The 25,102-nt window shown below is 50.4% G+C and overlaps 1 protein-coding gene across 1 annotated transcript in view; it reads right to left on the bottom strand.

Moving 5' to 3' along the window:
- Positions 1–10,644: 10,644 nt before the first annotated feature.
- The window catches only part of DCDC2C (doublecortin domain containing 2C), a 57,799-nt gene continuing 43,341 nt past the window's right edge, over positions 10,645–25,102 (bottom strand). The window contains exons 9-10 of the mRNA XM_040994051.1: positions 24,840–24,908; positions 10,645–10,707 (exon numbers count right to left, since the gene is read on the bottom strand). Coding sequence (XP_040849985.1) covers positions 10,645–10,707; positions 24,840–24,908 — 132 coding nt within the window. The remainder of the gene's footprint in view (positions 10,708–24,839; positions 24,909–25,102) is intronic.

Here is a 25,102-nt window from a genome sequence, read left to right as displayed (position 1 = left end):
GGCATGGGAATCAGCAGGAATCACAAAGCCACCGACAGTATGTAAACCACTCAGAGATGGAGCAGATGAAAACCCACCAACCACACTGCAAGGTGCGTGTACACACACACACACACACAGACACACACCACTCAGAGATACAGGAGCAGATGAAAACCCACCAACCACACTGCAAGCTGCGTTGTACACACACACACACACACACACACACACACAGCACTCGGAGATGGAGCAGATGAAAACCCACCAACCACACTGCAAGCTGCGTTGTACACACACACACACACACACACACACACACCACTCGGAGATACAGGAGCAGATGAAAACCCACCAACCACACTGCAAGGTGCATGTACACACACACACACACACACACACACACACACACATTTTGACACATGGACAGATGCACAGAGTCCCAGCAGAAAAGCCAGGCCTGAGACCCTGCTGGCCTTGGTCTTCCTTAGCCTTGTGTCACAAATCCCAAACCCAAGGGCATTAGCCTTACCAAGTTGAGCTTGACTGCCTTTAGAGGCCCCAGCACCAGCCTGGGCGCACAAAAACGGTAGTTCCCACTCCGTCCTGTAGGCAAGCCTCACAGGTGGAGACTGCAGAAGTAGAGCCCTGACTTAAGTTCACATCACAGTGTGAACAACCCATGGTGGCTTCCAGAGAAGAGTGTATCCATGGGCCAAAGCCAAGGGGGCAGGAGTCACAGCAGGGTGTCCTGAAGCCAGACAACCACCCTCTGCCAAGGACAACCACACAGGCAGATGGAAGTCAGTCTCACAGCGCCACCCAGAGACGCACACAGAGAATCACACAGGAGAGGGTGGGGATAAATCCCGCTTGGAGCGGACTTACAGCCAATGCAGGTTGTCAAATGCCACACTGGGGAACAGGCAGCAACACAGGTCCCTAGCCCGTGGGCACTGCTTGAGGGGCTGTGCCATGGTGGGGAGCAGGCAGCGACACAGGCCCCTAGCACTTGGGCACTGCTCGAGCGGCTGTGCCATGGTGGGGAGCATGCAGCGACACAGGCCCCTAGCACTTGGTCACTGCTCAAGGGGCAACTCAGCTAAGTGTGTACTACCCCCCCCCGTGTGCTCACTTGTCACACATGCTGGCCACTCTCTGGATTACAACCAAAAACAGGTTGTCACAGAGCCAAGCTCACTTGCGAGTATTCTGTAACAATCCAGATTGAGGAAAATCACAACAAAGACAAAACAAGACGTGGAGTGTGGCTTTCCAGGGTGAAGTTTCGGTTTGCATGCACTGCACCCCTCACTGCGCATGCTTAAGGCACAAAAAGACCAAGAGTAGGGAGCAGGTGCATCTGTTTCCACACTGCAGGGAGGTTTGCAGCCCCGGCGCTGCGGGCACCAGGCAGTGCCCAGCTGCTTCCAGAAACAAAGTCGCAGCAGGCAGAAGCTGGCCTCTCCTGCTTCTTCTGTACCTGCTCTAAGACTATCCCCCCAAAACAAAAAGAAAAAAAAACCACAATTAAGCACAGAAAAACATGAGTGCCAGAGAGCTTAAAAAAAAAAAAAAAGAAAAAAACTTATTACAGCCTTGCATTAAATTTCTGGGACTTAAACTTGCCTCATTCTCCAAAACAAAAATGGAACTTGGGAGATCACAAAATACAGACAGGTGCTGTGCTGCATGGGAGCTAGTGTTCCAATTGCAGGGATCTGGACACGTACAAGCCCCGATTCTGCAGAATTCGATGCGATGGATGGATGGCCGCTAACGGCCGCAAGCAGCTGAGAGGAAAGATGAGAAATGGCCACATTCCCTCCTCCCAAATAAATCTTTTTACTGAGCCACAATTTCTGGCAGCTTCGGGTTGGTGAATAGATCTCACAGCTGTGTGTAACGCACTTCCATGAAAAACTGCTCAGAGACCTTGAAGCTGCCCTTGACCTGCAGGGTCATCAGGCAGTGCCTGGAGGGGGAGTGGGCACTCGTGATGAATGGGAGGGCTTGTGGAATCACGCTCTGCCCCCGGTGAAGGCTCCAAATGTGGGCATTGTGGAGGAACCCAAGGCAGCCATGCTGCAGGAGATCCCACATGGCTGCCTGGGAAGATCCTTGCACTGCCTTTGTCACCAAAGACAACACAGGCCACCAGCCCACATCACCTCTGTGAAGTGGGAAAAATCATCTGACAAGGCTGTTATCATGAAATCCAAGGTCCAGGGCAGCGTCTCAAAGGCACTCTAGAATCTGCATATAGTCTCAAATCAGCCGCAGCAGGTGGGTCAATGCATGCATCGGGAGCTTGAAGCTCCATGGGTGTCTGCAGGGGCCTGCAGGCTGGCAGAGGCAGATGGCAGAGATTCTGCCCACTGATCTTTCTGAGGCCACTGATCTATTAAAAATCAAATAACAAAAGGAAAAGTGCGGCAGCAACTGAATCCACGCCCGGCCAGACTTACTTGGGCGCCCCGCTGGTTCCTTTCTGGTCCATAGGTGGTGTTCTGGGACCCAAATGGACTTGCGCTGCAGTGCAGGACAGACACCACCTTCCTCTATTAGTATCTGGGGCATCCATTCTACAAACCCCTTTTCTTGAAAACAGAAAAAAATAACTGAGAATCATGTTGCCATTTGTCACACTTAATGATGATCTCTCTCTCTTAAGTTATAGAAAGTCAACGTTCAAGGGAAATGGCTCAAATATTCTGAGAAAACATTAGCAGCTTCATTGTGAAATTCAAACTCCAAGTAGCATCATCACTGGGTTCCTTAACCACTCACGTTCTCCCAGACCACGGCAGAAGATCCAGGACCATCCCCAGAAACAGCTTTTAGTCCCATCTGGGAGCCAGAGAACCAAAAGGCCCTTCCGTCCCACCTGCTGTGCTGACACACCAAGCAGCCCCTGCTGGCCTGCTCAGCCTGCCCAATGGTCCCCATGGCCCCTCTCTGGGTGCCCACCCTCCCACAGATGCCCACACAACTGTTCCTCAGGGTCTCTTGTCCAGCCAAGGGACCCACTGCTGCTAATTAGCATAACTCTGTAGGTGCAAGCTAAGAAAAACCAGCCAGTGCAAACTGAGGGGTGAGGCACAGACAGACAGCAGGTGTGGGTCAACCACCCCTCAAGCACCAGCAGGTGTTCTGCAACCAGAACCAAGCTCGGGTCCCCACACACAGGATCTACGTGACAACTCTGGGTGGCAGGCACAGGGCAGCAACGCCAATGGTGTGGGACAGTCATCACTGGGCATCTCCCAGGTCTCTCGTCTCTCGATGAAATCTGGGTCACCATTCGGGAAGGAGGCTGTAGGTGCTCCACGTTGGGAATGAGCCAAGTCCGACAAGCACTAAAGGTCTTAGCCCCAAGGCACAGTTATGGAACAAGCTGCTGGGATCTCTTGTGCTTACCCATTGATACAAGACCCTCAGACCTCAGGAATCAGCCCGGAGGGAGTGCAGTACAGCGAATTCAAGAGGAAAAGCACATGACCTTGAAACACATGACCCTCTGGCTGCCTCTCAGCAAAAAAAAACTGTCCAATCCACATCCTACCAAATCGAACAGTTCACACTTGCACAGGACTGCTATCACTGGCAAAGCATTTTGCCAAACAGAATGCCATGAACAGTGTAACCTGTCATCTCCCTGCCCTTCACAGCTAAGAAGCTGCAGCACACAGCCACACGCAGGCGCACTCCAGGGAAGTGCTTGGAAAGCCACCTGGGCAAAGAGCCATGGCTGTCAGCAGAAAGCAGAAACTCAGCAGAGGTATTTGTAGTTGGGTGACGTACGGGGTTCCTGGACAGAGGTGGGTGGGTAAGGTCTTTTCTCCAGGGGGCATTCTCTACATGCTTTAGTTACATTTAAACAGACAGCTTAGCCACGATGTACCAGCTGCTTCAGCAGGGCCTTCTGACACAGCCACGGCTGGATTGTCACCAGATATGTACATTTCTATGTCTTCAACGTCTACTTGACATACCTTTTCTCTTTGTGCTGTGTCTTAAGGACAATCTTTTCTTAAAAGACACTCGTGAATGGTCTCCCTGAAACAGAAACCATCCAGGTTAGCAGCTGACACTTTCTCTGGACTGCAGCAAGAGTCCTCGGGACGGGGGACAGAGCCGGCGTGTGCGGCACATTACCATAAGGGAAGAGAGGAAGCTAAATCTGATGTGTTCCTGTCCATCCTCACGCAATGACCTAGTCCTGTCAAAGCAAACCTCAGAAGCAGCAGCACTAATAATTCAATGGCAGGTGGATCTGTCCTCCTGCATCACAGTTCTTTAAGGGTGCAGAATGGGGAGAGAGACGGCAGCATCAAAATCCTCACTATAACTAAATTATTTGCTGGGGAAATGATAGAATTCCAGTAAATATTGGTGCTAATGTCATAATTACAACCTCAGGAAGCTCCAGTGGCATAACATGGAATATTCCCAAAGCCACATGTGTTCCCACTGAGTCTTCCTTTCCAGGGTCTTCTCATCCTCATGGTGTGGTTTGTAAGAATCACAAGCTAAGAACGCCAAAGCAGGAATCAAAGTGACGGGCAGGGCCTGAAGCAGAGCAGGAAGAGGCTCTTCAATAGACTGAACACCAAGAACACAAACAATAAGACAGAGCTTATTTCTAAGCAATGGAGAGAAATTTCCATCACAGACACTGGGAGTGAAAAGTTTTGGTCTTATTTTAGATGTCTGTTTCCTGGAAATGGTACATAGCAGCCAATCACTGGTTGTCTGTGAAGTAACGATTGTCTGGCAGTCAAGGACACATACGGTGTGATCTCAGTGCTGGGACTTCACAGTGCTACCGAGGGACCAGCTGAGAGCCAGAAAACACCTACTTAACGAGACTCATTCTAAGGGCCGAGCTCTGTTAGTGCTGTTACTACAGACCGTGACTTGCAGGATCTAAGAACTCCCAACATTGGGAGTAGTCAGGATGGTTCCCCAGAAGAGGTGACACTTAGGCGGAGACAGAGCAGTGACACAAGAAAGCTGCGCAGGTGGAGGGTTCCCCTGTCCATGGAGGACAAGGAGGAGGGGACTTGGCACAAGAGTACTGGGAAGGCCTGGTGAGTGACCGCCTGGAAACAGGTGTGGCTGAGCAGGCCTTACAGATAAAACACATGCCTCTTCCAGACCAGGGTGACATGAAGGGCCAAGGTGCTTCCAACAGAGCGAGGCTCAGAGATGCTCAGGGTCTGAGAGGCTGTACTCACGATGAAGCAGCACAGCACATGAAGCAGCACATCCACACTCAGTGCATTTCCTTACCAGCTCAACCAACGGGAAAGTTCACCCACCCGGAGGGCGGCGCAAGTGTCCTGCCCAAAGCCTGACTCCTCAGACAGACCTCTTCTGCACTGAAACTTGCAGTCTCTAAGAGTTCAAAAAATACCCAGAAACCAAGGGACACAGCCTCCAGGTACTTCTAGAAGCCCTGGGGTCTAGAGGCACAGGGCATCCTGCAGGGGCTCTGTGACCTGGACTCCAAGGAGCTACAATGAGCAGTGCTGGCAGAGGCGTGCCCCAGGATGGTGATTAGACATGGAGAGGCAGGGCACAGGGCTTGCCAACGTGAATACATGGGGAAAATGGAACACGGTTCGGGATAAGAACACAAAAGGTATCTGAAGCCAAACAACAAGCTCATAGGAAGAAGCTGGACCCTGAGACATAGCCAAGACCAGGCCCTGAAGGCTGACTTCCCCAGGGTCCTGAGATGCACCCAAGACCCAGAGGCCAGAGGCTGCTTTCCCCAGGGTCCTGAGATGCACCCAAGACCCAGAGGCCAGAGGCTGCTTTCCCCAGGGCTCTTCTTGCTGCCTGAGCATGTCACGCTACACTCATTTTTCTCACGGTCTGTTATAATTCCAGACACATGGTTCTCCATGTTTAACTCATCAATACTGAACAATGTGTCCTAATGTGTAGTAGCTTTAGTTTTCCTGTCAAATAATCAATGGTAGCTAATGAGTACTGAGATCTGCCTGTGCCCAGTGCCACTCCTGAGAGTCCCGCAGGCCCTCCCATCCACAGTGGCAATGAGAATGTCGGCGCACACGACAGGCCGCACAGCCCAGGGTGTCTCAGCCCACCGCTGTCCTCTCACTGCAGCACCTCCACTCACGGCCCACTGCTGCACAGGGGCCAGGGGCCAGGGAGATGCCCTTCAGTCATGTCCTGGTTGGGGACGAAGCTCTGCTTTGTTCTAAGGACACCTAGCATCACAACCACCAAGCTATTTTCCACAGCTTTGCTCCAAGAAAGTCTCCAGGGAAAGCACTCGCAGGTGGCACACGCTGCAAGCTGAGCAAGCCACTGACTCACAAGGCGTTCTATTCCATGAGGAAGACTGACTGACCACAGTCATTGCCTCTCGGGTATTTGGCGAACATTCTCTTCAACAAAATAAGTCTATAATGAGAATAACTGTCAATGTTTGGGGCCAATAATAAAACTGGAGCATTCAAAAGAAATTAGAATTTGCAAACATGTCCATGTGTTTGACAATTTCATGAAATGATATGTTTTTCCTAAATGTAATGATAGATATATCAATGCCTATGAATTTTAAAATATTGTATAATTAAATGTGTTGGCATTTGCAGAGTCCATTGTACCAGTATTCTGGAAATCACCTGTGAATCAAAACCACAAACTTTAATGTAGCCAAGAATGATGGGATTTCTGAATCCACATCAGAGCCAACCTTTAAGAAGCAACACCTGCCAAGTCCTGGTGTGGTACCAAAGAATACCCAAGGTTCTTCAAATTACAAGCAAGTATTCTTGCCTTTTCCAAGCACATACCTGATGAGGCTGGATTTTTTTTCCACCTACTTCAACCAAAACAGCAAACAGTGTGACACAAAAGATGCAAATATCCAGAAGTCTCTTCTGTCAGGCAGAAAGATCTGCCAAAACGGACAACAGTGCCCCTAAGCTGAGGGATTTGTTCTTGCTTGATTTGGGAAACGATTTTCTGAAAGACCTCTGTCATTTAGAGTAATGCGCAACTGATCAATTGTAGCTATTTTAAACAAATCAGTAAGTAACTGTTTTCAACTTCCTGTTTTAATTTCTATGGTAGCAACTACTGATAGATGCTGCCCACACAAACAAACGCCCTCTAAGGTATGTGATAATACAAATGCAAGAGCCCCGAGAATAAGGTTGGGGAACCACTACTCTAAAGAATTAGATGTGTCAAAATTTTATATAATGAACCATTGAATTCATCTAGCAGATTACAAAATAGGAGAGAAGGATGTAGGGGTGCCCACTGACAATGTGGCATTCCATCTCAGTTATGTCCTGGTTAAGCTCTGGATGCTCCACCTCCAATCCAGTTTCCTGCTAATGCGCCTGGGGCAGCAGCAGCTGGTGGCTCAAGTATGCAGCCCTGCCATCCATGCAGCAGATCCATACAGAACTTCCTGGCTCCTGAGTTTGGCCTGACTATTGTGGACATTTGGGCAATAGATCCAGTACACAGAAGGTTCTCATTCTCTCCCTCTGTCAAATAAATATTTTTTAAATGATGCTTATAATTAGTTCCTTTGTATTTTGTTTATGTTCGTTGTATTTGCAAGGCAGAGAAAACCAAATGTTCCATCTGCTGGTTCTTCAAATGCCCGGGCAGCCAGGCCAAAGCCAGGCGCCCACAGTTCAGGCCAGGCCTCCCACGTGGGCAGCTCTCCCCTGCTGTCTCCTAAAATGAAATTGGCAGGACGCTCATGTGCAAGCAGAGGAGCCGGGATTTGAGGCAGGCACTCTTGCATGAAATCTGTGTGTTGGGGGGTAATACTGTTTCAACCACACTTTATAGAAGGATCATGAATCTACTAACATGTCCTACATACACATCAAACTTCCAAGGTCTGAAAAAAAATGCAGCCATATCTTCCAGGCTCAACGTTTGCGGGGAGGATTCCTAAACCAAGATTTCCTTCTTTTCTCTAGAAAAAAAAAAACAGAAATCGCTAGTTTCACCTATTTATGTAACAGTTATAATCTTTAAAGTCTGTTTTGTTTTCTTTCTGACCCAAATTTTGGTGCCTCACAAGCAGATGGAAACCCCACCTTAGAAGTGTTCCTGAAGCCCCCTTTCCCTGCAGGCAAGCTCCGCTCCAACGCCACCACCTCTCTGCACTTGGGACAGACAAGCGCAACTGCTGGTAAACTGGAAACTGGACCCACAGTCTACTGCACTTCCTGTGTGTGAACCAGGACCAGGGTCTGGTCGGCCCAGTAGGTCCCTAGCACAGACACTCACTTGATATTTGGAATTGTTTCTGCGCAGTTTTAAAGCAATGAGGGAACCTATTAAAACTGCAACATTGCAGCGCCGGGATTAGCAAAGAGATGCTTCCATTTTTTCTCCAGCTGTGTGAAGGAGTAGGGAAGAAATACTCTCAGAACTTCTGAGAATGTTAAGATCCCAGAGATCTAAGGAACCCTCCTGCTGACTGTCGGGGAGGGAGCTGCTGACCCACATGACACTGCTGCACAGAACATGTGACCTGGGGGACTGCGGTGACAAAGTCACAGGAAAGGAATGCTGCCCAGGCCACAGGCACAGGAGATGGAATTGGGACATTTAGAAACACCCTCACCCAAACCCAGATGTGCACTCATTGTGTGAAATCCCTGCCTACCAGCTTGGGAAACATGCGCCTAAGCCAAGATGTAGATTTGCTTTTGGGAAGCACGACTTCTGTAAGATCCTGGCTTCTTCACATTCTACTTGGAAGCTGAAAACATGGGCTTTTAATTACAGAACTTTCTCTCACTATCATGGATCCTTCCCTTTCAAATAGCCATCCAGACAGGCCTGGACTTGAGTGGATGGAATCTTCCAGCAGCCTGAGCCGAGCCTCACATCTGAGTTAGACAACTTTGCTGTTCCTCGGGAGTGCGGAAGATATGTGGGCTAAGGGAAGAAAAGGCTACCAAGCAGCCTCGTTTGTCAACTCCAGGACCCGCAAGCCCTTTCCTCTCCCAGCTCTAAACTACCAATGGGAGGAGATATTTTTCTCTCCAAAATATGGCTGTCAATTTAAGGCAACTAAGTAGTAAATCCACCTAGAAGTGCCTTCACAGCGTGTGGTATAGAAAGCCAATAAAGATTTCTCATTTAGCTTTCCCAGTAATGAAAATGCGAAATGTCACTTTCTGTGTCCAAAAATTCTATTTATGACCTTATCTAGGTTATATAAACTCCAGGTTGTTCGGTGCACTGCAGAAATGCAGTAGGGTGACCATATATATTTTTGCAATTAAAAATAATTCATATGTTTTAAAAGTTATAGCTAGCAGATCGATAGCTCATGGGGAAACACAAGCAAGCATAAATAATTCCCTTTCCTTCCATGAATGCAATGGTTTTTGTGTTAGCTGGTCACAGTTTTACAAAACCTGTCAAGTCAAGGCAAACAAAGTGTGCTAAGAGGCCTACTCATTGTGATTGGAAATGGGTCAGGACACCCCACAGGCAGAGGGCTAGACTCCCAGCCCAGAGAGCACGGTCAGGAAGAATTCAGGAGGATCATCCAGCCCCTACCCTAGTCCAGCTAGTCCAACTGGCTGCATTATATGTCAGGCATAACCCATGAAGTTCTTTAGTCTGCTTTCAACCCAAAGGAGGTACCATGCTGACACTATTCAGAACTTACAACAAAATTCCATTGCCATTATTCCTCTGTGTCCCAGCCCATGGCTCAAAGGGATCGCTGTGTTCTTATGTTTAAAATCAGTATTCTGGAAAAGATACTATTATAGACAACAACTCATAAAACAACCTGTTAATACATGAAGGCCTATAGAATATCTGACTTCATCTCACCTGCTTTCCCTTTCACAACGTCAAGGCCAGCAAATAAATGGTAAACATTCCTCAGAGACCAGGAGAACTCAGAAACAGCACGCTGGGCTCAGCATTCTACCCAGAGGCAATGGCTCAGTGACCACGGAACCGTGGGAGAGCCTTGGAAGGCAGCCACTGACCTGACCAAAGCAGCAGCTCCTGGCCCGGTCATGGAAGGGAACCATTGGCCAGACTGTGGCAGGAAGCCAGGCACCAGGAAGTACACATGGTACTGGGACACCGGGGGTCTCAGATCTGTGCCACAAGGGAAAGCCAAGCCCTCTGAGAAGTAAGAAAAAGAAGGGGAATTTCAGTTCACAACCTGAAAGCTAGAGACAAAACTCCAGGAACTGGAAGGTGTACAGGAGGAACTGGAAGGTGTACAGGAGGAACTGGAAGGTGTACAGGTGGAACTGGAAGGTGTACAGGTGGAACTGGAAGGTGTACACGAGGAACTGGAAGGTGTACAGCAGGAACCGGAAGGTGTACAGCTGGGAACTGGAAGGTGTACAGGTGGGAACTGGAAGGTGCAAGGGTGGGAACTGGAAGGTGTACAGGAGGGAAGTGGAAGGTGTACAGGAGGAACTGGAAGGTGTACAGGAGGGAACTGGAAGGTGTACAGGAGGAACTGGAAGGTGTACAGGAGGAACTGGAAGGTGTACAGGAGGAACTGGAAGGTGTACAGGAGGGAACTGGAAGGTGTACAGGAGGAACTGGAAGGTGTACAGGAGGAACTGGAAGGTGTACAGGTGGGAACTGGAAGATGTACAGGAGGAACTAGAAGGTGTACAGGAGGAACCGGAAGGTGTACAGGTGGAACTGGAAGATGTACAGGAGGAACTGGAAGGTGTACAGGAGGGAACTGGAAGGTGTACAGGAGGAACTGGAAGGTGTACAGGAGGGAACTGGAAGGTGTACAGGTGGAACTGGAAGATGTACAGGAGGAACTGGAAGGTGTACAGGAGGGAACTGGAAGGTGTACAGGAGGAACTGGAAGGTGTACAGGAGGAACTGGAAGGTGTACAGGAGGAACTGGAAGGTGTACAGGAGGAACTGGAAGGTGTACAGGTGGAACTGGAAGATGTACAGGAGGAACTGGAAGGTGTACAGGTGGGAACTGGAAGGTGTACAGGTGGAACTGGAAGGTGTACAGGAGGAACTGGAAGGTGTACAGGAGGAACTGGAAGGTGTACAGGAGGGAACTGGAAGGTGTACAGGAGGGAACTGGAAGGTGTACAGGAGGAACTGGAAGGTGTACAGGAGGAACTGGAAGGTGTACAGGTGGAACTGGAAGGTGTACAGGAGGAACTGGAAGGTGTACAGGAGGGAACTGGAAGGTGTACAGGAGGAACTGGAAGGTGTACAGGAGGAACTGGAAGGTGTACAGGAGGAACTGGAAGGTGTAGAGGAGGAACTGGAAGGTGTACACGAGGAACTGGAAGGTGTACAGGAGGGAACTGGAAGGTGTACAGGTGGAACTGGAAGGTGTACAGGAGGAACTGGAAGGTGTACAGGTGGAACTGGAAGGTGTACACGAGGAACTGGAAGGTGTACAGGAGGAACTGGAAGGTGTACAGCTGGGAACTGGAAGGTGTACAGGTGGAACTGGAAGATGTACAGGAGGAACTGGAAGGTGTACAGGAGGAACTGGAAGGTGTACAGGAGGGAACTGGAAGGTGTACAGGAGGAACCGGAAGGTGTACAGGAGGAACTGGAAGGTGTACAGGAGGGAAGTGGAAGGTGTACAGGAGGAACTGGAAGGTGTACAGGAGGAACTGGAAGGTGTACAGGAGGAACCGGAAGGTGTACAGGTGGAACTGGAAGATGTACAGGAGGAACTGGAAGGTGTACAGGAGGGAAGTGGAAGGTGTACAGGAGGAACTGGAAGGTGTACAGGAGGAACTGGAAGGTGTACAGGTGGGAACTGGAAGGTGTACAGGAGGGAACTGGAAGGTGTACAGGAGGGAACTGGAAGGTGTACAGGAGGGAACTGGAAGGTGTACAGGAGGGAACTGGAAGGTGTACAGGTGGGAACTGGAGGTGTACAGGAGGGAACTGGAAGGTGTACAGGAGGGAACTGGAAGGTGTACAGGAGGAACTGGAAGGTGTACAGGAGGGAACTGGAAGGTGTACAGGAGGAACCGGAAGGTGTACAGGAGGAACTGGAAGGTGTACAGGAGGGAAGTGGAAGGTGTACAGGAGGAACTGGAAGGTGTACAGGAGGAACCGGAAGGTGTACAGGAGGAACCGGAAGGTGTACAGGTGGAACTGGAAGATGTACAGGAGGAACTGGAAGGTGTACAGGAGGGAAGTGGAAGGTGTACAGGAGGAACTGGAAGGTGTACAGGAGGAACTGGAAGGTGTACAGGTGGGAACTGGAAGGTGTACAGGAGGAACTGGAAGGTGTACAGGAGGGAACTGGAAGGTGTACAGGAGGGAACTGGAAGGTGTACAGGAGGGAACTGGAAGGTGTACAGGTGGGAACTGGAGGTGTACAGGAGGGAACTGGAAGGTGTACAGGAGGGAACTGGAAGGTGTACACGAGGAACTGGAAGGTGTACAGGAGGGAACTGGAAGGTGTACAGGTGGGAACTGGAAGGTGTACACGAGGAACTGGAAGGTGTACAGGTGGAACTGGAAGGTGTACAGGTGGGAACTGGAAGGTGTACAGGTGGAACTGGAAGGTGTACAGGAGGGAACTGGAAGGTGTACAGGAGGGAACTGGAAGGTGTACAGGAGGGAACTGGAAGGTGTACAGGAGGGAACTGGAAGGTGTACACGAGGAACTGGAAGGTGTACAGGAGGGAACTGGAAGGTGTACAGGAGGGAACTGGAAGGTGTACAGGAGGAACTGGAAGGTGTACAGGAGGAACTGGAAGGTGTACAGGAGGGAACTGGAAGGTGTACAGGAGGAACTGGAAGGTGTACAGGAGGAACTGGAAGGTGTACAGGTGGAACTGGAAGATGTACAGGAGGAACTGGAAGTTGTACAGGAGGAACCGGAAGGTGTACAGGTGGAACTGGAAGATGTACAGGAGGAACTGGAAGGTGTACAGGAGGGAAGTGGAAGGTGTACAGGAGGAACTGGAAGGTGTACAGTTGGGAACTGGAAGGTGTACAGGTGGGAACTGGAAGGTGTACAGGAGGAACTGGAAGGTGTACAGGAGGGAACTGGAAGGTGTACAGGAGGGAACTGGAAGGTGTACACGAGGAACTGGAAGGTGTACAGGAGGGAACTGGAAGGTGTACAGGAGGGAACTGGAAGGTGTACAGGAGGAACTGGAAGGTGTACAGGAGGAACTGGAAGGTGTACAGGAGGGAACTGGAAGGTGTACAGGAGGAACTGGAAGGTGTACAGGAGGGAACTGGAAGGTGTACAGGAGGAACTGGAAGGTGTACAGGAGGGAACTGGAAGGTGTACAGGAGGAACTGGAAGGTGTACAGGAGGGAAGTGGAAGGTGTACAGGTGGAACTGGAAGATGTACAGGAGGAACTGGAAGGTGTACAGGAGGAACTGGAAGGTGTACAGGAGGGAAGTGGAAGGTGTACAGGAGGAACTGGAAGGTGTAGAGGAGGAACTGGGAGGTGTACAGGAGGGAAGTGGAAGGTGTACAGGTGGAACTGGAAGGTGTACAGGAGGAACTGGAAGGTGTACAGGAGGAACTGGAAGGTGTAGAGGAGGGAACTGGAAGGTGTACAGGAGGAACTGGAAGGTGTACAGGAGGGAACTGGAAGGTGTACAGGAGGAACTGGAAGGTGTACAGGAGGAACTGGAAGGTGTACAGGTGGAACTGGAAGGTGTACAGGAGGAACTGGGAGGTGTACAGGTGGAACTGGAAGGTGTACAGGAGGGAACTGGAAGGTGTACAGGAGGAACTGGAAGGTGTACAGGAGGGAACTGGAAGGTGTACAGGTGGAACTGGAAGGTGTACAGGAGGAACTGGAAGGTGTACAGGTGGAACTGGAAGGTGTACAGGAGGAACTGGAAGGTGTACAGGTGGAACTGGAAGGTGTACAGGAGGGAACTGGAAGGTGTACAGGAGGAACTGGAAGGTGTACAGGTGGAACTGGAAGATGTACAGGAGGAACTGGAAGGTGTACAGGTGGGAACTGGAAGGTGTACAGGAGGAACTGGAAGGTGTACAGGAGGAACTGGAAGGTGTACAGGAGGGAACTGGAAGGTGTACAGGTGGAACTGGAAGGTGTACAGCTGGGAACTGGAAGGTGTACAGGAGGAACTGGAAGGTGTAGAGGAGGGAACTGGAAGGTGTACAGGAGGGAACTGGAAGGTGTACAGGAGGAACTGGAAGGTGTACAGGAGGAACTGGAAGGTATACAGGAGGAACTGGAAGGTATACAGCTGAGAACTAGCTCAATTGCCATTCTTGTTCCAGAATTAAACAGGAAGCACTGTATGTCGCCCTGCAGGAACTCCCATGAAAGAGACAAGACAGTCTCCAGGGACCTCATCCCGTGAAAAGCTAGATCTGTCGGTCTATATATCCATTCAGCATCCTGTTTCACACGAAGAGCATTACACAAAACATGTATCTGCAATTGTGCAGATTTTAAACTTAAATTCTCTCTCCACTTGAATCCAGAAGAGCCTACTACATAGAGAGAAAAACAATCTTGATTTTTCTGGAATCAAGCAATTCTCAAAAAGTTGCATTACTTAATATTTAATTCACTATGATTCCACTTAGCATTATTGATGACATACACTTAGCTTCTGGAACTCCAGTGCCAATTAATATTGACCCTGTCTCTTAAGGAAGCAATAAAATACTTAGCATGGTGACACTGTGGTATCAAGATAATAAGGGGAAAAAATAGTAACGACCCTGGACAGGCAATGAATTTTAAAAATCAATTAAAAGATCAATGCTGTTTTCATTTTGTCACAAAAATCCTGAGTCAGAGACAATGCTAGATCACAAAAACCCTGGTTTTATTGGCATTTCTGGCAAAGTTAATTAAGTGGAAACCCTCTCCTGATTGATTGATAAAGCACAGAGCCACAGCAAATTTCTGGTCTGGGTCTCTGTGCGCACTTTCCTTCGGCAGGATGCATAACTGGTGTTTCCCTCAGCAGCTGCAGGCAGTGAAAAATCCCCTAATGTACTGAGCTTAGAATTTATTAACACATTTAAATATTATTTATGTTAATCAATATAAACCATTACATTGATCTTTCAGAAATATTGCACTGTTTTATTCCTCACTAATAGCTAATAGTACGTAAGTGTCAAACACTTTTTTCACCTGATCTCGGGCTTTCTGGGTAAACCCTGGCACAAGGCTCACCATTCCCCACCACCCACAGAGCACACCATACCCAGGATGCACCCATGCCACAGAGCACGCCATACCCAACATGCACCCATGCCACAGAGCACGCCATACCCAACATGCACCCATGCCACAGAGCACGCCATACCCAACATGCACCCATGCCACAGAGCATGCCATACCCAGTATGCACCCATGCCACAGAGCACGCCATACCCAACATGTACCCATGCCACAGAGCACGCCATACCCAACATGCACCCATGCCATAGAGCACGCCATACCCAACATGCACCCATGCCACAGAGCACGCCATACCCAACATGCACCCATGCCACAGAGCACGCCATACCCAGTATGCACCCATGCCACAGAGCACGCCATACCCAACATGCACCCATGCCACAGAGCACGCCATACCCAACATGCACCCATGCCACAGAGCACGCCATATCCAACATGCACCCATGCCACAGAGCACGCCATACCCAGTATGCACCCATGCCACAGAGCACGCCATACCCAACATGCACCCATGCCACAGAGCACGCCATACCCAACATGCACCCATGCCACAGAGCACACCATACCCAACATGCACCCATGCCACAGAGCACGCCATGCCCAACATGCACCCATGCCACAGAGCACGCCATACCCAACATGCACCCATGCCACAGAGCATGCCATACCCAGTATGCACCCATGCCACAGAGCACGCCATACCCAACATGCACCCATGCCACAGAGCACGCCATACCCAACATGCACCCATGCCACAGAGCACGCCATACCCATCATGCACCCATGCCACAGAGCACGCCATACCCAACATGCACCCATGCCACAGAGCACGCCATACCCAACATGCACCCATGCCACAGAGCACGCCATACCCAACATGCACCCATGCCACAGAGCACGCCATACCCAACATGCACCCATGCCACAGAGCATGCCATACCCAGGATGCACCCATGGAATGCACTCAACTGTCCCAACACCCTGCACCTGCCTGAGGAGATTTCAACTCCGAGTGAAGTTCTAAATACAATGTGATGTTACAGGAATTCAGAAAGCCAAGCATTGTGGTCTTACGCAGCAGGTTCAGGGTCTCATGTTCGGAAGCCACGCCTCCTCCACCTCAGGAGAGCAGGTGCTTGGAAGGTGGAACACACCGCCCCCAACGTGTGTCCCTAGACGTCCTGCCTTTACACGATCATGCTGACCCTGTCATGAGTCACACAGCATGCACCTCTAAAATATAACAGGCCATCTCCCATGTTGGCAGTAATGCTCGGACTTTATGTTTTACTAATAGGACACTCACTAGCAAAATTATACTTAACTCTTCGAGCCGTGTTTAAAGTGACACTTATCTTTTCAGCTTCTTAAACACGTTGTGTCCTGGGAGTTGTCGCTGTGACAACCTGTCTTAAAACTAGTGCATCAGAAATGACGGGTGAGTTTATAACCCAGCCTGTTTTGTACAAATGGAACCCGGAACAGGCAAGCTACATTCCAAGTGTTCTTTGTCAGTGCTGGCTTGGCACAGTCATTATCTGCCCAGCACAGCAAGGAAGTAAAACAATTCAACATCTAGATTCATGATGCAAAACTCTCAGCTTACAGTTTGCAAGCCCACTATTTGCTGATTCCAAGTCTTTACTCTTCTTCTACCTAAGGCTCTCCTACTTTTCAACTCTAATCACGAGAAAACACTGAGAAGTCAGTGTGAGTTTGTTCCGTTGGAAAACCGCCCTTTTCGGTCCTGGCTTGAACCTGCCTGGTCAGACTGGAGGCGGCCGGCAGCGGCCTCTGTCGGACGCCTGTGGCAGAGCCTGCCCAGCACCGCAACTGGAGGCAGTGCTGTCTCCAGCGCGAGCCACAGCCAGTGCTGCTAAAAAGGCTAGCATCCATTCCTAGGTGATAAATCCAATGTATGCACAGCACGCTGAGCACAGATGTCAGGTGTGGGAAGTGTCCTCGACTCCAGTTCAGAGTGTTTGTTAATCGCCACAGTAAAGATGAGAGATGGCAGGCAGTCTTAAAGAATGTACACAGAAATAAATTCTTTTGAATACAGGAATTCAGTGATCTTATTCTTCTTGACCACATTTTCTAATTTTCTATAGTAAACACAATTTGTTTATGATTTCATAAGTGTCTTAATTTTAAAGCTATTATGAGATACCAAGAAAAAGATTGATTTGAAAGTAATGCTAATACTGCCTGTGGGGCAGTCCCTCCGTTTGCCTTACATTCCAGAATACGCAAGCAGCAGCGAGTCCCTGCTCCCAAGGGTGCCGCTCTGGGAGGGAACAGGGTTTCCTTGGAGATCACACCGACCTTACTCACTGCCGTTTACCCCCCGCTCGTAACCTGTGCTGGCTTCGGGGCATTCCTAACTTCTGCAATAACTCCACACACTGGGCACTACCCCAATGTCTCCGACAAGGAGACTGCATTCACAGCGAGCTGGCGTGGATCGAAAGCTGCACTCTTTTCACTTCCACGAGTTTGATCAAATATTCTGATTGAAAGAGCAAATAACACACACGCCAGACAAGTGATGATCTCGCCAGTTACTCAACACTAAAAACAGTGGTTTTGTGAGTTCACAGTGCATCGTTCTCATCGGAATGATGGTTTTTCCAGCCAGCATCAGCAAGTGGGCTGCTAACTGCTGCGGAGAACCAGCAGTCAGAGTCTGGGCTCTCCAGAAGGGAGTTAGGAGTGGGGACAGCCCAGTGTCTCCTTTCTGGCCAAGAAATCAAACTCTCTCTACCTTAAAGACAAACAGCACAGAGAGCAGACAGGCTCTAGCAGAGACATCTGGCAGAGACAAGTGCAGGAGTTCTGCCACTTAGCGAGCTAATGGGGAAGCTGATACCGGGATTAAGGGCTCTTCTTGTGACTGTGCATCCACACGTGCCAACGTGCACAGAGAACACGTGCTGTACCCCTCCTCAGAACCCGGGGAGGAGACTCTCACCAGTCGGCCGACACAAACAAAAGCACGTCTCATGCATGTTCTAATCCAACAACGAAACCAAGCTTCCGAGGAGGACCCAGGCTCTGGGATGCGCATTCCCATAGCTCACAGCGCTGGTCGCAAGCTCAGAGCCAGTCCCCAGGCCCCCCGGGGCGGCTTTGAGTTCTCCCCTTCCCACACATGACCACAAGTAGCTCAGAGCACAGAGCAGCCTGAGCAAAGATGACATTTTACAAACTCCAGTGAAAACCATCACCAATGTTTACTCAAGCAGCGAACACCATGAGAACCTGGTCCACTGTGGGACACAGCTGCTGCTGAAGGACCACGCGCTGCCAGGCAGGGGCCTCACCCACCCCCTCGGGGTGTGGCTCGATCTGCAGCCTGGGAAGCCTGTGCCAGGGCTTCCAGGAGTCCCTCACGCCCTGCCATCCCAGTTCCAGTGCGTCTGGCTGAGGTCTGCCATCCACCCACCTGCAAAGCCTCGGAGGTGCTTCTTCCCCTCTGAGTGTTCTTTGCTAGGTCTGGGAGCAGAGCTATGGCACATGACAGAGCCGCGGAAGTTACATTCCTAAAAACATCGACAAGGTAGGGGATCCACTGATCATGCTGTTGGGTGTGTCTACCGAACAGGAAACAAAGCACAGTCTGGCCATACAAACCTTTCTCTCAGTATCTTCGGAGGGCAGCTCATCTTCCTTTCCCTGTTATCCAAAACACACAAATGGTAATCAGTTCTCTGCCACAAGGGAACCCTAAAATAAACCCCAAGCTCCTCCTCCCAGCACCTTCTTGGCTGGTTACATCAACGCCCTCAGGGGCGCCGGGAACACCCAGCCCCATCCCTGCTCCCTGCTGCAGCTCTAAGGCCTTGTCGCCCATGTACCGCTGGCAGGATATTTTATACAGAAGGCAACACATCCCATTCACGCTGCACTTTGGTTTTTTTCTGACTTAATATCCTGGAGCCTTTGCTCTTCAGAACGTAGCTGTGTTGTTGCCCATTCTGCCTGGGAAGCACAAGCCAATCAGCCAATCCCTGTGGGAGAGGTTTGCATCTCGCCCTATCATTTGTTAGCAACATATTTGTGGATCACCTCCAGCTGTTAAAATATTTTTAAAAAGATATGCACACATGTAATTTAGCAGGAATAACAGAAGTCCCAGCTCCAGGGCTGCACCGCTGGAGCCAAGCATCGCTGCTTGCTTGCACCTGCACTTGCGCATTAAGACAAGGCTCACCATCCCCGGGAAGGACCAACCCTTAAAAGGACTCAGGAAGCACCAGGACTTGGAGTTTCTTATTTGTGTTCATTTCATTAGGAGTTGGAAGGATCTATTCCCTTGTCTTTCAGAAATCCATGTTCTTCTGTGTCATAATTGTCCCATCTGCCTTTCCTTTCATTGGTTTTTCTATTAACAACTCATGAGGTCTTTTTCAATCAATAGAGTTTATGTCACAAATATTTTGTTCCTTATTTTGATTACTTAAGACTTTATGTATTTTTTCCAAAAAGAAAATTTTAATTTTCATGCAGAGAAAGGGTCTAGCTTTGTGGCTCATGTCACTCCGCTCACAGAACCACCCTCAGCCGCTGCTTTGCCACATCCGGTCTAGGTGAGAGTTTTCATGATGTCGCATGCTACCTCAAAGCCATAACAAGAGTGATCTTCAAGGTTCTGCCCTAAACACCAGTTACTCCCGCGTGTCAGTCACTCATTCCAGAAACTTCGGAGGGAACACTGCATAGACACAGCTCCAGAGCCACTGCAAGGGCTGGATGGCACAGAAAGTATAAACCTGTAGGAGTCAGTGGAGGAGAGACTGCTGCCTGGGCTGTGGGAGGACGTCCAACAGGAAGCTGTGCCAGGTAGCAGGCGCAGCACAAAAAGAGGCAGTCAGGTACAAGCACGGTCATCGAAACTTAAAGTCAATTTTCTTTTCCCTCCGTCTTTTTATTGAATACATCAAATTTCCCATGAAATTTTGTAGACCTTTTCACAGAAGATAAAAATTTTAAACCAGTAAAACTTGGAAACCATCAAAAAAAAAAAAACAAGCCATGCAAGACCCAGCCACCACTATAAGCAATGATGGGACCTGACCCTCTGGAGGCAGTGGGAGCACTGGGACCTGATCCTGCTGGAGGCAGTGGGAGCACCGGGACCTGACCCTGCTGGAAGCAGTGGGAGCACTGGGACCTGACCCTGCTGGAGGCAGTGGGAGCACCGGGACCTGACCCTGCTGGAGGCAGTGGGAGCACCGGGACCTGACCCTGCTGGAGGCAGTGGGAGCACCGGGACCTGACCCTGCTGGAGGCAGTGGGAGCACCGGGACCTGACCCTGCTGGAGGCAGTGGGAGCACCGGGACCTGACCCTGCTGGAGGCAGTGGGAGCACCGGGACCTGACCCTGCTGGAGGCAGTGGGAGCACCGGGACCTGACCCTGCTGGAGGCAGTGGGAGCACCGGGACCTGACCCTGCTGGAGGCAGTGGGAGCACCGGGACCTGACCCTGCTGGAGGCAGTGGGAGCACCGGGACCTGACCCTGCTGGAGGCAGTGGGAGCACCGGGACCTGACCCTGCTGGAGGCAGTGGGAGCACTGGGACCTGACCCTGCTGGAGGCAGTGGGAGCACTGGGACCTGACCCTGCTGGAGGCAGTGGGAGCACTGGGACCTGACCCTGCTGGAGGCAGTGGGAGCACTGGGACCAGAGCTGCTGGAGGCAGTGGGAGCACTGGGACCAGAGCTGCTGGAGGCAGTGGGAGCACTGGGACCTGACCCTGCTGGAGGCAGTGGGAGCACTGGGACCTGACCCTGCTGGAGGCAGTGGGAGCACTGGGACCTGACCCTGCTGGAGGCAGTGGGAGCACTGGGACCTGACCCTGCTGGAGGCAGTGGGAGCACCGGGACCTGACCCTGCTGGAGGCAGTGGGAGCACCGGGACCTGACCCTGCTGGAGGCAGTGGGAGCACCGGGACCAGAGCTGCTGGAGGCAGTGGGAGCACCGGGACCTGACCCTGCTGGAGGCAGTGGGAGCACTGGGACCTGACCCTGCTGGAGGCAGTGGGAGCACTGGGACCTGACCCTGCTGGAGGCAGTGGGAGCACTGGGACCAGAGCTGCTGGAGGCAGTGGGAGCACCGGGACCTGACCCTGCTGGAGGCAGTGGGAGCACTGGGACCTGACCCTGCTGGAGGCAGTGGGAGCACCGGGACCTGACCCTGCTGGAGGCAGTGGGAGCACTGGGACCTGACCCTGCTGGAGGCAGTGGGAGCACTGGGACCTGACCCTGCTGGAGGCAGTGGGAGCACTGGGACCCAGCTACCGGTGACAGCCGCACAACATCGCTTACATCACCACTGCTGATCACAAATTCAGGTTTGTTGAAAGTTGCAAAGTTTACATTATATGTAAAGGCACTTCTGAAAGTTCAGGGAAAGTGAATTGAAAATATGAGGTTTTTTAGTGTAAAAATTTGGAAACCTGTGCAGTTTGTACATAACACACATTATCCTTGAACTTCTCTAAAATCCTCATGCCTCAAAATTTTTGCACCAGAAGAAACATATTTTCAATTGTCTCCATAAACTTTTTCAAATATCTTCCTGTCTTTATATAGGTTCAAAAAAAGTGATAAAAAAATTTGTAATCAAATATTGTAAGCTTGTATTTTTAAAATAATGCTCACAATAATATACGTACTCTTAAAACTTTGCAAAGCAGTTAGCATTTTACTCTAGGAAGGACACACGTGACAATCAGAACCAACAACTCTGCACCTTAAGGATTCATCATCTGCTTCAGGTAAGCTCAGGCCAGCAGGAAGAGACCTGCAACATTCAACAGTCAATAGCAACAGATGTCACGGATGGGAGATGAGGACCAGGTGCACAGTTGCTATGGAGAGCAGGTACAGCTCACGGAGGCCTAGGGTTCAGAAAGGGTTAACTGGACACTCGTTCTCCACTGCTCCTGTTACTATTCTGAACCCTCAAACACAAAGGTGGGGACCAACACCAGGGCACAGCAGGGCACAGCATGCCGAGTGCACACAGGTTCTCCTGGCTGCTCGTGCACCTGGGAAGGCACCAAGGGATGGCTCAAATACATGGTCTTTCCCACCATACGGGAGATGTGTGTGGGGTGCCAGGCTCCCGGCTGTGGCCTATACCAACCCAACTGGTAAACTACCAGATGGACACTCTCTCTCTTCCTCATTCTCTTTCTCTCTCTCATTCTGCTTTTCAAATAAATAAATAATTTTTTAAATGCCAGCCACTACAGGTTAGGGACATGCAATCTTCTGGGGGGTTTCACACCCACTACATCCTCTTCAGGTCCTGCTGGCAGCAGCAAGGACAGGGACAGGTGGACCTGATGGAGCTCTCGCTAGGGTGGCAGAGCACACAGCTCTGGGGCAGCAAAGGCAACCTCTGGAAACAGACTGTCAGACCCAACACAGTGACTCTCCTGGGAAGTTATACACAGCATCCCGGCTCACTGGGGACATGCCAGCCCTCAGCATTATTCAAGCCTGAGTTCAAATCCAACATCCACCCCTTCCTGTGACCCTGATCAGCTGCACAGTCCATTCTGACTTCTCAAATCTCCCTTTTATTGACACCTGCATTAGGGAGTGAATGAGACGGCCCGCCAAGGCCTGGCGCATGGCACCACTCCCTCCAACACCCCCAGACCTGAGTGGATGAGCAGTACTTGGGCAAGAGAATGGAGGTTTGGTTATTGCCCAGCATTCTCTGATCCCAAAAGCTTAATTATTAACCCATATATCTAAAGACTGAGAGCTTGGGCTTGCTATCATCTTAGCAATATCACTTGCATTTAGAGAAACATCTAGACTCACTCTAAGAAACTGAGCATGCCACTGGCTGGTACCAAGTGACCAACGTGCATGAATGCTCCCAGGGGTCTGTGGGGATGTCCACTGCAAGCAATCTTCCCTGAAGCACAGATGACAAATTCAATGACCAACCTACACAAGACAGCATAAACTCCATGCAGCCAAAATACCCATGCCGGATGTCCATTAAAACATGCATGCTGGGCAGGTGCAAAGGTTCAATTGTCTAATCCTCTGCCTCCAAGCACCAGCATCCCGTATGGTGGCTGGATGGTGTCCCAGCTGCTCCACTTCCCGTCCAGCTCCCTAGTTAATGGCCTGGAAAATCTATGCAGGTGACCCAATAGAAGTTCCTGGTTCCTGGCTTCAGGTAGGCTCAGCTCTAGATGCTGCAGCCATTTGTGGAGTGAACCAGCAGATGGAAGATTATGCTCTCTGTCTCTCTTACTCTGCCTTTTCAATGAAAATAAATAATAAGTAAGTAAATTAATTAATAGTGCACGTGCAGCCCTTCTGCCCTCTTGGCCAAGGTTCTGGGACCAGGGACTTCGTCGCCTCTCCCTGCTGGGTCACAATTTCACTCCCTGTCACCATCTTCGCCCCAGTCTGACATCATCTAACCATATGGGCACCAAGAGCAGTGAGCTGCCATCAAGGCAAACCTGTGAACAATGCCAGGGAAGCAAGGACCAAGCATTGCCCTGAGTCCTGGCCATTTCACATCATCAGCTCCTTGGGTGCTTTTAAAAACCTGAGCTAACTTCCTGAGGACTCAGTGCCTTCCTGGCAGGAAGTCAAGGACAGCCACAAGTGGAATGCGCTTCTCCTGTCTGAGGACAGAAAGGGTGGCTGCCAAGGCTGTGGTGGTTACACCCAGGGTTACGGGCACCTGCAGCCCCTGTTGCAGGTCAGGCTGTAAATCCCATCTACCACACAACCTCCTGCCTGAGGCCCAATGTCTGAAAACCAAGAAACCACCTTTGAAAAGTCTGGAGATCAAATGTTGAAAATATATTCCACCAACTCCATTTCTTAGCTGCCCAACCATTATGCTGATGTGACATTAGGGCCATTCCTAATGGCACCTGGGGCCAGGGAGGCAATGAGGACTAGCACTGGATTGCCCCGGCCAGCCCACATGCCACCTGCAGAACCCTGGCACTCCAACACTCAGAGCTCTTTACAAGCGGATCCACCCACACCACTGCTGACTGGGATGCCCACTAAAAGTACCTCTACAGATGTGCTGAGAAGACATTCCCACATCTGCAACTGTGACTGCAGGGAGAGGTAACAAGGAGACACTAGAACGGCCCAAGAGGCCCCGGCATGGTAGCCTAGTGGCTGAAGTCCTCACCTTGAATGTACCAAGATCCCATATGGGAGCTGCTTCTAATCCTGGCAGCCCCGCTTCCCAGCCAGCTCCCTGTTTGTGGCCTGGGAAAGCAGTCGAGGATGGCCCAAAGTCCTGGGACCCTGTACCCACGTGGAAGACCCAGAAGAGGTTCCTGACTTTGGATCGGTGCAGCTCTGGCTGTTGCAGCCACTTGGGGAGTGAATCAACAAATGGGAGATGTTCCTCTCTGTCTCTCCTCCTCTCGGTATATATGACTTTCCAATAAAATAAATAAACTTTAAAAAAAAATGGCCCAGGAACTTACTGGCTCAGGGAGCCTGGCTGTCGAACACTCTGAGCTTCCTTGGGTCTGAGCCAACTTGAGTCACAGATCCTTTGGCCCTTGAACATGAGCTCTATTCACAAGTCCAGTAATAAGAGAAGCCTTACTGCTGAACCACAAAAACCAAATTACATGAACTCACCACATTGCCTTCAAAGTCAGGACTGGTAACTTGCGTCTCTTCATCTTCCTTGACTATTTCAGCTGGAACCTACGGAGATAAGACACCAGGTTTCCACTTAGGTGTACTCAACCCAATTGTTGAACACTTCAGAGACTGCGTGAAATAGTGTGGGTGACCAGCGGCAGGGAGGGTAACCGCCATCTGTCTGAAACAGCAGTATCTCTTCCATATTCAGTTTTGTTGACAAAATGCCACCTGCCCAAGACAGCTGTTGGGGTCAC

Source organism: Ochotona curzoniae, unplaced genomic scaffold (genome assembly GCF_017591425.1).
Source record: "Ochotona curzoniae isolate NIBS_2020 unplaced genomic scaffold, NIBS_Ocur_1.0 contig_883, whole genome shotgun sequence".
NCBI classification, from domain to species: domain Eukaryota; kingdom Metazoa; phylum Chordata; class Mammalia; order Lagomorpha; family Ochotonidae; genus Ochotona; species Ochotona curzoniae.
This window is presented reverse-complemented; position numbering and strand designations above follow the sequence as displayed.